This window comes from Rissa tridactyla, chromosome 1 (assembly GCF_028500815.1).
Source record: "Rissa tridactyla isolate bRisTri1 chromosome 1, bRisTri1.patW.cur.20221130, whole genome shotgun sequence".
In the NCBI taxonomy this organism is placed as follows: Eukaryota; Metazoa; Chordata; class Aves; order Charadriiformes; family Laridae; genus Rissa; species Rissa tridactyla.
The window spans coordinates 145958550-145974180 of NC_071466.1; the positions used below are offsets into that span (position 1 = coordinate 145958550).

General features: G+C 36.1%; 1 protein-coding gene across 16 annotated transcripts in view; it reads right to left on the reverse strand.

The window, feature by feature from the left end:
• Positions 1-421: 421 nt before the first annotated feature.
• Positions 422-15631, reverse strand: part of C2CD5 (C2 calcium dependent domain containing 5) — a 69024-nt gene continuing 53814 nt past the window's right edge. For 8 of the 16 annotated variants that reach the window (XM_054206259.1, XM_054207051.1, XM_054206965.1 and 5 more), the window contains 10 exons: positions 13055-13116; positions 11925-12023; positions 11213-11302; positions 10365-10452; positions 9202-9288; positions 7687-7737; positions 6561-6662; positions 5531-5721; positions 2794-2940; positions 422-2055 (listed from right to left, as the gene is read on the reverse strand). In XM_054206259.1, the coding sequence (XP_054062234.1) occupies positions 1924-2055; positions 2794-2940; positions 5531-5721; positions 6561-6662; positions 7687-7737; positions 9202-9288; positions 10365-10452; positions 11213-11302; positions 11925-12023; positions 13055-13116 (1049 nt within the window). In that variant the 3' untranslated portion in view covers positions 422-1923. The remainder of the gene's footprint in view (positions 2056-2793; positions 2941-5530; positions 5722-6560; positions 6663-7686; positions 7738-9201; positions 9289-10364; positions 10453-11212; positions 11303-11924; positions 12024-13054; positions 13117-15631) is intronic. The other 8 variants (XM_054207133.1, XM_054206785.1, XM_054206352.1 and 5 more) reach the window with 3 other exon arrangements.

Sequence of the window (15631 nt, forward strand, 5' to 3'; positions counted from 1 at the left end):
TTAAAAGACGGCATTAATACTTCCAGAGAAGCTACCAAAAAAACCCAAAGCAAAACAAAACAATCAAGAACATCTCCTTCAATGTGCTACTTCAGAGAGTATTTCCATCTGAATACTTCTGCTAAAAACAACTTCTTGTGCCGGATCCAAGGCCTTCTTAAGTTATTAATATTCTGCCATCAGCTTCAAAGGGAACAAGATTTGCCTCACAAAATAACCAAGAGAGCTGCAACTATTTACAGGCAACTTAATTTATGGCAGCTTTGGTTGCAACAGCTACAGAATTTAGAAAGACAATTAGCTGTATGCGTAAAGTGTTCTGGTAAGCACCCAATTCAAACACTTTAAAGATAATTAACTCTCCAAATTTTAAATAATCAGGTTGTAAACATTCGGTACTAAAAAAAAAAAAATGTTCCTCTGAGGAGAACGGGGGTGGGACATCTTTAATATGTATCCAGCATACACATTTAACTATTACACATATAAAAACACATAAAATTTTATACAGAAATTTATTGTGCAAGAATGATTTTCATGCTCATTTACAATGAAATAATTAGTTTTAACAAATATTCATGCCATTGCTTAATTTCAACACTAAGCAGAGTATTTACATTCAAGTTTACACGTTTGTTCAAGTTCCACATATGGTATTGTCAGAATTAAGTAAGAATGCATCTTCAGATCAAAGTTTGCATTTTTTACACTAAAATATCATTGCCTTTCAGACATTTACTGGAAATGACAAATTTCCTTTCTTTGCGGTACCTTCATTTCCCAGCTACTGTACTGTGAAGAAAAAAAAAAAAAAAAACAAACCAAAAAACCACACAAAACAAAAAAACCCCAACCAAACACCGAAACCCCCAGCTTCCAGAAATCAGCATCACAAATATACATCAATCTCTAATTAGCCAGGCATTTCCAACTCGTTAAACAGAAAGGAGGCTGGAGTATACCGCTGTATAACTGACTTTTGGAGGACTGTTTATGTCACCTTTGCAAGAGATCGTGCCTTATGAAAATGAACCTCAGGGCAATTCTTTCACAGAATCTTGCACCAAAAAAAAAAAAAAAAAAAAAAAAAAAATCTGTTTTGGCAATATTGAAGCGAACCTCTTATAACAGCACCAAACACAACTTCGGAACTTTTTGTTCGTTTTTGGTTGGTTTTTTTAACCATGGGGATAACTAGGAACACAGCACCATGATCTGCCACCTTTTTAAAAACAAAAGCAAACAGCAAAAAAAACCTTGAAACATATGCCGTATAGTAGAAATTAAAAATAAAAAAGTAAATCAGCAGTTCACAAACTGCTGTTGAAAAATGTTTGTACTGTGCAGAAATTCAAACTGTGACTTTTTGGTGGTGCTGCTTCTTCCTCTTCACACTCTAGGATCTAAGAGTTCAGACTTCAGCCCACATTTTCTTAGCCTGCACGCAAATCTCTTGTGCCTTCGGCAAGGGTTGCTAATACAGGCTTCTCAGTTATCCCCCACCCAACCCCTTCTTGTTTTTTAAACCGAGCTGAGAATCAGCTAACACAATATGCAAACTCAGAAACGGTTCTGAATTACAACTTATCACAGTCCTGTTGAACAGCTGAAAAACGCAACAGAATTTTTGTTTCCTTTCACAGTTCCATGCGATGCCTACTATTTTAATCCACACGTTCTATCAGTGCTTCGCCTGCTGACTAGATTTCACAGGGGCATGTAATTATAACAAAGGGACCAGAGCGTACCTGCCAATATGCTGCCCTGACTATCACATAAAGTTAAAGGACGAAGTATAGCGATTGGCTTGGATTTTGGCTATTAATGTTATGGGGAGATACTGATTTTGAAGATGCAAACCTAAACATTCCCACATTTTAAATAATCTTTATATTTGGCAGACACTATTTCACTTTTTTGTCTTCACGTTGTGACATCTCCTCCAGAACTTGTGGGTTGAGAAGTAACTGTAGAAGGTTGTACTGGTAACATTTCTAACTCAGATTCACGTACGAAGATGACTGCATCGCCACTGACATTTATTAAACACTGAGCCTGAAAAAAAAAAAAAAAGACAATACACAGTTACCGAACATGAAATAATAAAGTATTTAATGTGTACTTATATCTGCTAGATACAACTAGATAGATAATAGAAAAGTCAACGGGGATTAGAGAAGGACAAATTATTAGAATGTATTAGTGAAGCAACCTCTGCCGTGTTTCCTTTCACAACCACTCAATTGTGTGATATCAAACACGTAGACAGATTCTCGTAAGACCACCGCAAATGAAGTATCTAGCTAGCTACGCTTGCTTTCACTACTGTTTTGAGCATATTTCATGTACCAAAACAACCACATTCCATTGTTATCTTTACCAATGAACTTTTGTCCCTTTATGTCCAAAATGGAGCATTTTACAGCAGGTATTTTGTTTATTTACTTATTTACTCAGGTATTTTTACGTGGGGTTAGGATGAAAGTCCTAACATTGCAACACCAGAAAAGCTAAGTAAGTTCAGCACTACTATTCAACTGTGTCCTGCAAATTACTTAATTCTAGTGAACTTAGTATTTTTACCCATTTGGTTATTTATGAAGCACATTCATAATTTTGTGTTAACTCAGGCGCTCAAGAATGCTCTTGGCTTCTTTAAACAAACATTATGACCAGAGATCCAGAAATGTTATGCAGACATGGCTCTACAGGGTTGCTATTTTTTAAATACATAAAATGTGGATTTGTGTCATACTAATCACAATACTGCTGGTATTTCATATCATAAATTACCTGATTTTTGTTTGGATTTTCCATGAAAACACACTGCTTCATTATGTATGAGACAACTGCATTCCCCCCTAAAGCTGCAACATGAGCTCTCACCATTGCAAATACTTCAGCAATAAAAGCATGGAGAAAACCACTGACACCACCCTCCTAAAATGGAAAAAAAAAAAATATATATATTTTACATTAGGTATAGCTACAAAATGCTGAATACTTTTCTTACATTTTTATCAGCTGAGTATTTCAGTAAATCCTAAATGGTATATTGTACAGAACTTAAAAGTCATTCACTGTTTAATGGGTCACAGTTAAAAATCAGACCAGTGAAACTTACTGTTTCAGGAAAAGAATCACAAGTAGGTTATTCATTCGTGACTGGAATTATTGGCAGTCAGTATATTACATACACTCATATTTCTCAGACATTCCTATACCTCTGCAGGAACATATAATATTCCAATGACAGTTGAATAACGACTTTTTTCTTTCATCAGGAAGGATGAAAGAAGGATCATTTTTTTTTGATAACTAGAAAGCAGATAAAGAATCATTTCTCCTGAGGATTAAAAGAGATTTAGACTTCTTGGAAATTACTGGTAAGGAGTGACCACTACCTTTGGTCACTGCCACTTCATGTATGCTAATGATTGTCATTAGTTCTCAACATTCACTAAAGAAATGATCCCTCAAAATACAAAGTAAGCAAGGGACATAGCAGAGACTTGACAAACAAGCTACTCAAGCCTTTTTCCCCCCCTTGAAGCCCAAAAGAACTTCTAGCCATCCCGTTTAGTGAAGTTTTTTTGACTTGATGGTGCTTGGGGGGCATTTTTACTTCTTTGGTTCCAAGCTAAATAATTTAAATTGCTGCAAAAGGAGGGGAAGGAAAACAATGAAGCACTTTTTTTTCCTAGGCAATCTTTATAAAGAATGTGAGCAACTACGCTGGGGGTGGGGTGGGGTGGGGAACCCAACACACAAAAACCAGGCAACCAACCAAAACAATAAAAATCCACAGAAAAAACTAAGGGAATATCCCGATGAACATTTCAAAATGAAAGTGAGAGGCAAGACCACTAGACTTCCCACATGTGTGCGCGACACTGGAGAAAACGAAAGAGGTAGGCAGAAGAGGCAGCTAACTAAGCTGAACTTCACAAATAGGGACTGCCCTCCTATCTACTGGAAAAAGTATAATCTACCCTGAACAGACTGATAAAGATATTAGGAAACATATCTTGCGGATGAAAATTAACAAAAGGCCAGTATAATTTCACCAATCCAGGCATAAAGCATGAATCAAGTCAACTGCCACCAGAAATCAAAATTTCAGTCCAAGTTTGTCATTCCTCATGAAATTTTGGGTTTGTCCAAGTGTTTTAATTTACAGTAACTGATGGGGAAAAAAAAATCTGAATATTATAAACCTAGTACAGAATTTGATGACAACAGATAACAAAATATTAGAAATACACACCTGTAAACAGCAAAACCCAAGAGCAATGGATAAATTGGACTTAAAATTATCATTAATTTTTGAAGCACGGTATCTGGTATATACTTCAGCTTATGAAAGCGTTCATCGGGCTTCAATATTCTGTAAACTACCATAAGCAAACCATAAAGCAATACAAACAGAAATGCTCCTAATTATTTTTCTGTAGAATCCAAAACACATTGCTCAAGTTGGATACAATGACCACTCTGGTTTGACTCTGTTACAGCCTGAGGGCAACACTGTGCAACTAGCATTAGAACTGGTTTGCAAGTCAGCCCATGCAGCTGATAATAGATTTAAATTAACTGCTGGAAATATCACACTGACAGTACCACAGAAACTGTACAACCGTCCGAAATTCATGGAGGTGTTGTATCTAGAGAGCTCACAACTCATTTTATGAAGGCTGATAATTTTTCTTAAAATCTGCTATGTAATTTTACCAATGTGTAATTAGCAAGAAAGAGCACTGACAAACCAGGCAAGAGGTATGTTCTATTTCTGTGGCCAGAAATTGTAGGAAAAGGATGCAGCTACTTTCCAAAAGGACATGAAAACGGTAAGTAACGTGTCTTGAAGGATTACGCTCATGGTCAGATCTGTTGTCCAGATCCAGCCCAAGGATCATTGTTTGAATATCACTAGCTACACCCTCTAAGCTGCTTGTGTGGTTACAGGCTGTATGGCATGCTTTTTAGACATTCATCGCAGAGAGCTATGTTATGAGAATGCACAGAATGTAATAGTAAAAATCAGCATAATAGTTATATGTCATATGGGAAAGCTTGTATTAACCAATGAATTTTAAAATCCAAATACACTGTGAAAGTTCATCATTGAGCTTGCTAAATGAGAGAAGAATGGATTCTTTTTTTTTTTGGCATTTAAATTAATCTCAGTTTTGGGTTCAAATGACCCTAACTACCACTGTCAGTCAAAGATTTATTTTTTCCAAATAGTTCTGTTTAAGAACTCATTGGTTTAGTGTTATATCTACATTCAACAACAGTGGCAATGGTTAAGTAACCCCTTCCTAACATTGCCAAACACAAAGCAGCTCTATATGCTCTGCGACAAGAGCAGTGCAATGCGACTTACTCCCCATTCAGCACCTACCCTCAAGTGACAAAATCTCTATTCCCTTGCTGTACCATACCTCGGCTCAAACATCTTCAGATACTTACCCTTTGATTATTATTATTATTATTAACAAAAATTGCTAAACCCTGCTATACAGCTCACCTCACGCAAAGAAGTGGTTTCTCGTATAAAAAACATGTTGATTATCCCAAGATATTTGGTTATTTTTGCCCCAGGTAGAAAAGAAAGAGGTGTCATCTTAACAACTGAGACGGTAGAATTGGCGCACGATGGAACAGAACGGTGCTTTAAGTATCCCTCAGCCAATGGACTTGCTTTCTCAAGTGAAGCAGCTGAAAAGATGGGAAAAAAGAAGAGAAAGTAACTATCAAGTAAGATCTATTACGGTTTCTCAAAACACAAGAACTCTTCTTTATGGTTTCCAAATAGCTTGGTGACAACATTCAGCTGCCTGTGATGCTCAGCCATATCATGTGAGAAAGGAAACTATCATGCAATGCATGCAAAAGGAGACAAAAAGCTGAAATGGAATTTATTTGGAAGAGTGGCATTCCTGCAAAGGAAAACATTGAGGCGAGTAGCGGCACATACAACAATCAGTTATAAAGTGAAGGTAAAGAAAAAAGTGCCAACATTTTGAAATACGTATTTTGCCCGAGGAACAAATTATAGGAAGTGTGAAAGTTGTTGTGTTTCCCCAGTGCAGCATTTTCCGTTAAAACAGATATTAATCTCTGCTAATTTAAGCAAGATAGTCAGACCTGTGGCCAAAGAACTACTGAAAAATAACTCACCACTTGCTAATTTAGTGACCATTGCCTTGACTGTCACCTTGGTGATTGCTTCCTGTTTCTCACCAAAAATTTTCCAAGATCATACATACACCTACATCCATGCAGTGTATGTTATATAATTAGTAGGCGTACACATTTATTGATAACTAATTTTTACTAAGTGAACAGAAATACTATATTTTGCTTTTTATGATACTGGTACATAAACCCTATATTAGCTTACACAGACATTAACAATGTCGGCAGTTTTCGCACTCAGGTATTCATTCTACATGTGATCTGCAGTACTATTGCTGGTCAGGGAACTCCACTATTCACCACTGGGAAATCAGAGATATGTCTCAGATTATCATAACGTGGTAGAAACAGCCGCCTACTTGTCTTAATTGATCCGCGCCTTATGGTCTGAGCTTTCAGTTTAATGAGCTCTATCCAGCTGTTGCATCTGTCTGCAAAGGAACTGTAATCAATTGACGTTGCTGAAAACACAGACAGAAAAACAAAAGAAAAAACAAAGAAAAAAAAATATGGATGATGTCTCTTGCTCATCTCAATGCTCCTTTTGTGGAAGAAATTATCTGTGTCTGAGAGAGAACAAACATCCCTTTCCAGGTGTGTTTAAAGAAAAAGTTACAGTATAGGTTTGGACTTGTCCAAACCAATGTACCGATTTCTGGTGATGTCCCAGCTGTGAACCAACTGCCTGACTGGGACTTCATCACTGAAAAAACATGCAAATACAGTCATTAATGACTTATGCTAGATTATTATTATTTTTTTTAATCTCATTTTAGCTATTAAGTTTGGCTTCTTTAAGTTTATTTAAGCCTTGTTTAAATTTAATTTTCATTGCTATTCTTTTCCTCACGAAGAGCTGCTGATCATGATTTAAACTTCCTGACTATCTTTATCAATATCTAATGTACAGACTGAAAAAAAGGTTTGGTGGTGAGGATAAGAGTCACAAGCTGAAACAACACCTTGGTTTTAAACACAAATGAATTTTCCTCACAAAACACTGTACTTCCCCCAGCATCCCCCCTCCAATACTCCCCCGCCCCTTTATCATTACAATGAGAAGTAGAGTTGTTTCTGCTATGACTTTTGGTATTAGTTGCAGGGGTGTTTGCGTATATCCAAAAAAAAAAAAAAAAAAAAAAAGTTCTGCAAACACCGTTTCTTCATTATCCTGAAGAAACGGAAGGAACACATGCTAACTTCAAATTAAGACAAGCAAAAAAGCTCTCTCTCAGGAAACTAATTTTCTGTCAGATAAAGCGATATCAATATATCTGACAGAGACACACTGTTGCTATTAACAAATCTGACTTCCGTAATTCAAAACCACATCAAAATATTATGATATCATTAAGCCACACCAGAGCATGCATTCTCAGTTAACTAGTAAACACTTCCTGGATTAAAACACATCCAAAAAGAGTATACCAATATCCCAAGAATGCTCATTCTGTTCTGGCATATGGCTAAATGAAGTAAACTCACCTCTCTGAGTCGCAGGAATACCTGTGTGGGAACTTGCACCCTCCAGGGCTTCTAGTAAGACAAAATAAATTCCATACAGATAATACATGAGCAGAGTCGTGTAGTACAGCACAACAGCTTTCTTCTTATATAAAAAAATTGGGAGTAAAATATGAGGAAAAAATCTATATATACTATACTATGTACTTTGATAGCACATAATAAATTGGTATAAATCATTAACTTTACTAAATCTGTCTTGCAAATTACAATATGATCATTTACCAAAGATCACTACTGTATAAGGTTGTATAAAAATACTTTTAAAATAACCACCTTACAGAAAAGTATGTAAAGGAAGTATCAATATATTAAATAAGCTGCTAAGTAAACGTAACTACAATGAAGCCTCGAGTGTACTTGTGAAGAAATGACAGACAAAATAATTAGCTAGGTGAGAGCCTCTAAAGTGACGTACAGCACAATATAGAATGTGAGGCACATCAGGAAAAGCGATCTACGCGAACAGGCTACCCTCTACTGGTCATTGCCCATTAGACAAGTAGCACAGTCGAGTAACAGTGAAAAGGCACCAGCCAGAAATTTCTGGATAGCTCCTCTTTTTGAAAATTAATGTTAACAGTATAACAATGTGACCAGTTAGAAGTAACACACACACAAATGCACAAAAATAATAAAAAAAACCCTAAGCAGTAAGAATATCATTGCTGAAATTAAACTGACCTCCGAAAATACAAGTAAATGTGGTAGACACCCTCCTTTATACAACTTATGCAATGGGCAAAAGAGGGAGCTCTTTAACATTTTAGTAAAAGACCATTTACAATAATTCACAAATACTAGATTTCCTATCACTAGGCATTCTAGCAGGTAGATAATCGAACAATGGAGAAGGAAGTAAAGACAGGTAATTTCAATGAATGACAACCTAATTGCATATACAGTCATAGAAGAACTCTGACAACCATTCTTGAAATGCAGGTGTATCTCAGGTAAAATAAATTTTTCTCAGGTAAAATTAAATTTTTCACTTAAAAAAAATTTGCATCCAATTTTGCTCAGCTGAACAACCAGCATTTCCTAGATAAAGTATTTCCCACCATGAAAACTGTGAGATTAATTATTTGAGGCTGACGATACGTGGAGTTACTTTACATGGGCCATTTACAGAAGCAACACAGTATGAGGCAAGCCTAATTATTAAGTAGTTTATAATTCTTTAAGTTAAATGACATCCAACACAAAAAGGTCTGCAGCATTTTCAATACTCTAAATGCAAAGATAGAAGAACTACAGGAAATCTACAAGAGAATATACACAGAACGATTAGCCAACCCATCTTATGTGACCCTCAATAAATTTGACTTTAGGAGTGAATATATCCATTATGCCTAGGTATCAAAGAGTATTTAAAGCACGTGAAAGTACAGGTATTTTAAAGCTACTGCAACAGTGAAAGAGCAGAACTCAAGACCAGTAAAAAACAATAGTTTAGCATTTGTCCATTTAACTGACCTTTAGCTGGTGAGAATGGTTGAGAAGCAAGGGGATCAGAGCAAAGTTCCAATGGAAATTGTAGCTGCTCTTCATTGTCTGTAGATGCTTCAACAAAGAAAACAGACACAATTGATAATTAACCCTCAAAATAAGATTTGCCAGTAATAATAAGCACTACAGATTCCACTTAGTCAGGTCTGACTGAAACAAATTTTTTCAGCATATGCATATAGTGATGCAGTTCTGTATGAACTGTTAGGTGTCTGACTATAAATCCAGCTGCAAAATTGAACAGAACTTGTGCTCCTTTGAACTGGATTTGATTTAGTATTTACAGGAAGAAAACATTAAGTCAAATCATGCATTTTAGATTTGATTCTGCAGTTGGATCCGAGTTAACTCTATGTTATGGCAAAAAGGAACATTTGATTTATTTCATTTAAAAGAAAACGAAGAATTTACTGTTACCGTTGAAGAAGTAAGGTATAACTAACGTTTTATAAACATATGGCTCTGTTCTAATACCTAATTCCATTCTTCAGAATGGAGTATCTTCAAAGTTCTGTCTAAATTCCCATATCCAGATTGCAGACATAGATTTCTAGCGCAAGATGGTGCTTCATTAGGAAGATGACATACGCAGATTGCAGCAGTCTCTTCTATTTCTTACATAATGCTATATGCTTCACTGATCTCCAAAAATATTACTGACCTACTTAAGGGGATTTTTAAGGTTTTTTCCAAGTATTATGAATAATTTATTTTCTGCCTTCTCGAAGTAAGGAGAAAATTTGGTACTTACAAGAACAAGTATTCTCTAATGACTTATACCACATGTTTCAAAATAAATGGAAATGTCGTCATCTGTTACACTAATTCTTTAGAGAAAAATACTCAGAGAAAGATGGTACATGGATAAGGAAACACCAAACATTTTTTCATGCTACAAGTTTGTTGATTACATAAAGGAAATACCTAGGTCTTCATAAGTAACTCATCCTGCTGGAAGTCACATATACGAACACTAAAAAACTCCATGTTATAACTTTATCATTTTATAGAACCTCCCCTTAAAAATGTGTCTATGTAACCGAAATTAAGATGTAGACTCATTAGGTACTGAGGAAAATATAGGAAAGAAAAATATTATCTCTTATTTTTACATGCCTCACAACTTTTACCTCTTTGCTGTGATTTTTCTGTAGGGGCTTTGTTGGCTTGCAATGCTTGGTTTTTGTCAAATGTAATTGCAACAGCTGTGACTGCAATCTGCAAATCAGAAATATATGCTGTATTAGGTAACTTAATCTCTCATGCAATCTGCAAAAATAACTTTGTGAAGAAGACAGCTTTTTCCATAGACAATTAATAGGGGGGAAAAAAATCGCCTAAGCAGACATATTAAAAACCCTTCACAACAGAGCATAAAAGGTAATACTTAAGTCCGTTGTTAGAACATACACCTGACAGTGTTTGTCCCACATTCATGATTTTGTTCATCAGTTCTTTCCCTCTTTCTTGGTGAGCTGACATTAAAAAGAATCGTAAAACCCCATTATCATTGTATTGGTAAGAGAGAAAGAGATGTTTAATTGAACACAAGAATGATGCTATACTTCTAAAGAAAACATTTTTCGAAATAATGAAGTATATTGCATCATCTTGAAACAGCAAGAAAAAAAAAAATCAGTCAATTATAATGACAGCATACTTAGAAAACCAATGTGCCATATTCCTGTAATGTATGTGGTAACACCTTTTAATGGATATCTAGTCAGGGCTTTTTGTTTCCTATCTAACTAAAAAGATACACACTATTAAGATGCACCGTACTCATGAAATGCCATGTAGTCCCGTGATTCTCAAAACTGGTGAACTCAATAGGTAATCCTTTTTCTTCACCAAACGTTATGGCCTTAAGTTTTACTTCAGAATTCACCAGACATACTAGTATATCAAATCCTTGCCTAGTTTACTCTGAGCAGCAAACGTTAAATAAAGGCCAAAACTGGCATGCCTACATACTTACCTGAACTAATTCATCCTCTGGTAGAGCAACTGTGAAATTTACATGACAAAGGCAGCAGGGAACCATAGATCGTAGTTTAAAATACAAGCTCTGTTGAATACAAGACATTATTTGTGTTACTCCAAAAAAAAAAAGGTATGGTTTATTTCAGAGAAATTAAAGATCAAAACTCTTTTCATAGTAAAAATAATCTAATCGTATTAATTTAATCATATCAATAATCACAATAATCTAATCATATTAATTTTTTCTTGAAGAAGAATTACAGGTGTGAAAAGTCAGGATAGAACGCAATCTACTGTGTAGCAGTCTTTATATACACTGCAACAGGTTGCCCAGGGAAGTTGTGGATGCCCCATCCCTGGAAGTGTTCAAGGCCAGGCTGGATGGGGCTTTGAGCAGCCTGGTCTAGTGGGAGGTGTCCCTGCCCAGGGCAGGGGGGTTGTAACTAGATGATCTTTAAGGTCCCTTCCAACCTGAACCATTCTATGATTCTGTGATATCTCCATTTCTAGAGTACACTACCAGTCAAATGACTCATGCGGAATCAAAAAGCTTTGGAAATCCTTACTATACTAAGAAGGCTGAATCTACACACTTTGTAGTCTAATTCCGAAAAGTAATTATGAAGAAAACAACATTTTCAGTATAGCCTGATTTTATTTTGCTTCCATTTGAACAATTCGAAAAATGTTTGAAATGGGATTCTTACCTTCAACAGATTCTCACAGAGATCGTTAAAGTTCTTATTAAGGGTTTGATTTGTTAGGTTAATGTTGCTTAATCTGGATACTCTTACTGCTGTGAACATCTGAATTAGAAAGAAACACACTTTTTTTTTTTTTTCAATATATGCCTGCATGTTATATTAAAAACAGAACAAATTCATAAAGAAGGGAAATAATGCAAGGAGAGGGAGGGGGGAAAGGACAGGGAGAGGCACTGAAAGAAAAGGAAAAAAACTGTAGCAACAGTAAGTCAAGTAAAGTGCTTATTACTCATGAAATGTTACAAACAAAAGGGCAAATTTTCTGTGAACTAATGTATACGAGTATATGAACAAGTGATTAAGAAAGATATGAAATATTCTGCATTCTTTTCGCTTCCTTCATAAAGAAGTCATTCTACTTGCTACATATTCTGTTAACTGCTGTTGAAAATTTTATGTTAATTGTGTACAATAATGTACACAATAATGGAATGTCACATACAAAACCACAGGCAAGCCCATCAACCTGAGAGCATGCTGCTGGTACAGTTATATTGTTTTTAGGTTTGAGCTGTGCATCTGCAAAGCAGAGTCTTGCATTGTGCAAATTAGATATAAAAACTCAATTAGATCTGTTTAAACTCTCTATGTAAGACTAAATTGTGTTGTACAAACATGACCAAAATGTTTAAACTTAATAATAAGTGGAATTTTTCTCTACTCACTGGGTTGGCTTTATCTAATTCTTATTTATCTTAAGCTGTTAATGGTATCATATTCAGTATCTCACGCTAAGTAACAGCCAACAATTTGTTTAACAGGCTTCAAAACCTAGCCGAGCTCTTAAGAATGCCCAAAACCTTAAAATTCATATTTACTGTAATTATTTTCTAATTTTTGTGGGTTTTGTATCAGGTTCTCCTTTACATAACAGCATTAAAAAGAAACCCCACAAAGAAACAGGTTCTCATATCCTATTTTTCTTACCAAAATACTACTTTTATTTCTAACACAAGAGTATCCTTTTAATTTATCTTTAAAAATTAGTTACCTCTAATATATATTTAAATTACTACAGCATAATTCAACACAACTTGGAAAATAAAGTGTTAATTTTCTTTGAATAACCTTACTTGAATTTCTGGTGTCCAGTTATTTATACCAGGCATAATTTCTGTGTTGCAACTGTAAAAACCTGTAAAGAAAATATTGGGGGAAATCTATGTTGCACACTGAAATACAAAAATACTTTAAAAAAAAACATATATGACCTTACTTAATGTTTTGCAAGTATTTTCCCCTCATGTGTTTTTGAATATTCAATAATACACCAGAAATAAGACCAACATTCAAAAAACAAACGTAGCATCTGAAGAATACAGTGTAACATAGAAAAGAAACACATGCTTTCTGTTATTCATACTGCAGTGAAAAAATGGATAGGAAAGATGGAACTCTAAAATTCTAATTCACTACAGAATTCTTATTCTGAATATTTCTTCAACCCCCAAAAAGCAAGGCCAGAAACGTCATCATGCTGAGGAACATAGAATCATAGAATCTTCATGGTTGGAAAGGACCTTTGAGATCATCGAGTCCAACCATACACACACACACAAAAAAAAAAAAAAAAAACCAACAAACCAAACCAAAACCAAAAAACCCAACCCCTACAATCTCCGCCACTAGAGCATGCCCTGAAGTGCCAAATCTAGACATTTCTTAAATACCTCTAGGGATGGTGACTCAACCACCTCCCTGGGCAGGCTGTTCCAGTGCCTGACCACTCTTTCAGTGAAGTAATTCTTCCTGATATCTAACCTAAACCTCCCCTGCCACAACTTCAGACCATTTCCTCTGGTCCTGTCATTATTCACCTGGGAGAAGAGGCCAACACCCACCTCTCCACAACCTCCTTTCAGGTAGTTGTAGAGGGCAATGAGGTCTCCCCTCAGCCTCCTCTCCTCCAAGCTAAACACGCCCAGCTCCCTCAGCCTCTCCTCATATGACCTGGTCTCCAGACCCCTCCCCAGCCTGGTAGCTCTCCTCTGGACCTGCTCCAGCACTTCAATGTCCCTCTTGTACAGAGGGGCCCAGAACTGAACACAGTACTCGAGGTGAGGTCTCACCAGTGCTGAGTACAGAGGCACGATCACTTCCCTGCTCCTGCTGGCCACGCTATTCCTGATAAAATGAGAGAGGCTACAATAGCATGAAATGCAACAGTGACAGCTGCTCCCAATGGAGACTGGGTAGCTCATGTCATCTCATGCTAAGACATTAGTGAGACACGGTCCCTGACTGCTTCATGGAAGCACTCCTTGTGGAACCCACAAAACAAGAAAACTCTTGACTACTTGGTCCTCAGCAGGAACAACCATTCAAAGAAGTTTCTTAGCTCCGATCAAGATACACTTCAGCATTCTTGCAGAATGGGTAAACACCCAAATTCCACTACTGCTCAGCCTAGCTTCTAAGAGACAAACTACGTACGAATAATAAGGAAACTTATTAAAAAGGTGTGACAGGAAAAGCTAAAAAGCTAACCTTTGACAGACAGCTTAGAGATGCTTTAAAGATACTACCTAGAGACTGAGTGCAAATACGTAGCACTTACTAACAAAGACTTCAAAAGACAAAGAAAGAAAAAAGTATAATGACTAAACAGCAGGGTAAGGAAAGTTATAAAAAGCAAATAGCACAAAGAAGACTGATACAAAGCAATGACTCACTATTCTTCCCAATATAAGAAAAAGGAAAAAGTGGCTGATCCACACCAAACAAAAGAAGCTGGCTCTTCTAAGGGTACAGATCCTGATGCAAAATTCTACGAACACTGAAGATGCGCACGGACTCAAAATGCAAATAGCCAAATGCACAGAAGAGTTTGTCAAAGGCTATTGTTTACAAGACAGTAACTTTCTTTCAGGATGCTGTTGAACTATGAACTGCTTGCATGCTATTCTGTGGGGTATTCCCCCCCTCCCCCCCTCGCTCTTACATTAATGCAGTGCTCATTCTCATCTGATCCCTATCAGCAAGTAAACATTGAGGGATTCAGTACACACCCCCCTATGTTGGGTTCTTAAATAATTTTTAAGCGCAGACAACTTAATGGACATCTCTATTGCAAGCAATGCAGTCCCAACATTTGTATTCATACTGCAAAGTGATTTGATGATATTGATTTCAAGTCTCGTGACTGAATTTTGAAAATTATTCGCTTTAATCAGTTTTACATTCTCAAGTTGCAACATTTTTTAAGAATACATCTATAAAAGAAACACTGAGATAATTAGAAACTACTCTATTTCTATTATTTTACTTTACCGCCTTCTACAGAAAATGACCAATACTGACTTGGACAAAAATGCTGTGGATGATTTAAGAATTCCAAAACATTTTAGACTTTGCCTTTTTAACAGCAAAGACTACAAATGCAGTGAACACAAAGACTTAAATTGACAATATGGCAGAATCACAAAGCAAGGAAAATACAAATGCACTTGTTGGACTGGAGTGCTGGAAGGGCAAATTGCTCACTTTAGATAACATTTTTGGATTATAACACCAATATGTCACATTATATGGTTACAAATACTTAAAGACCATTCTGTTGTCTGTACTTCTACTTTCATTGACCCTCAAACCTACCATTCAGTCTAAAAACATTCAGAAACTGCTATAGTAGTAGAAAAGATCCAATTGTT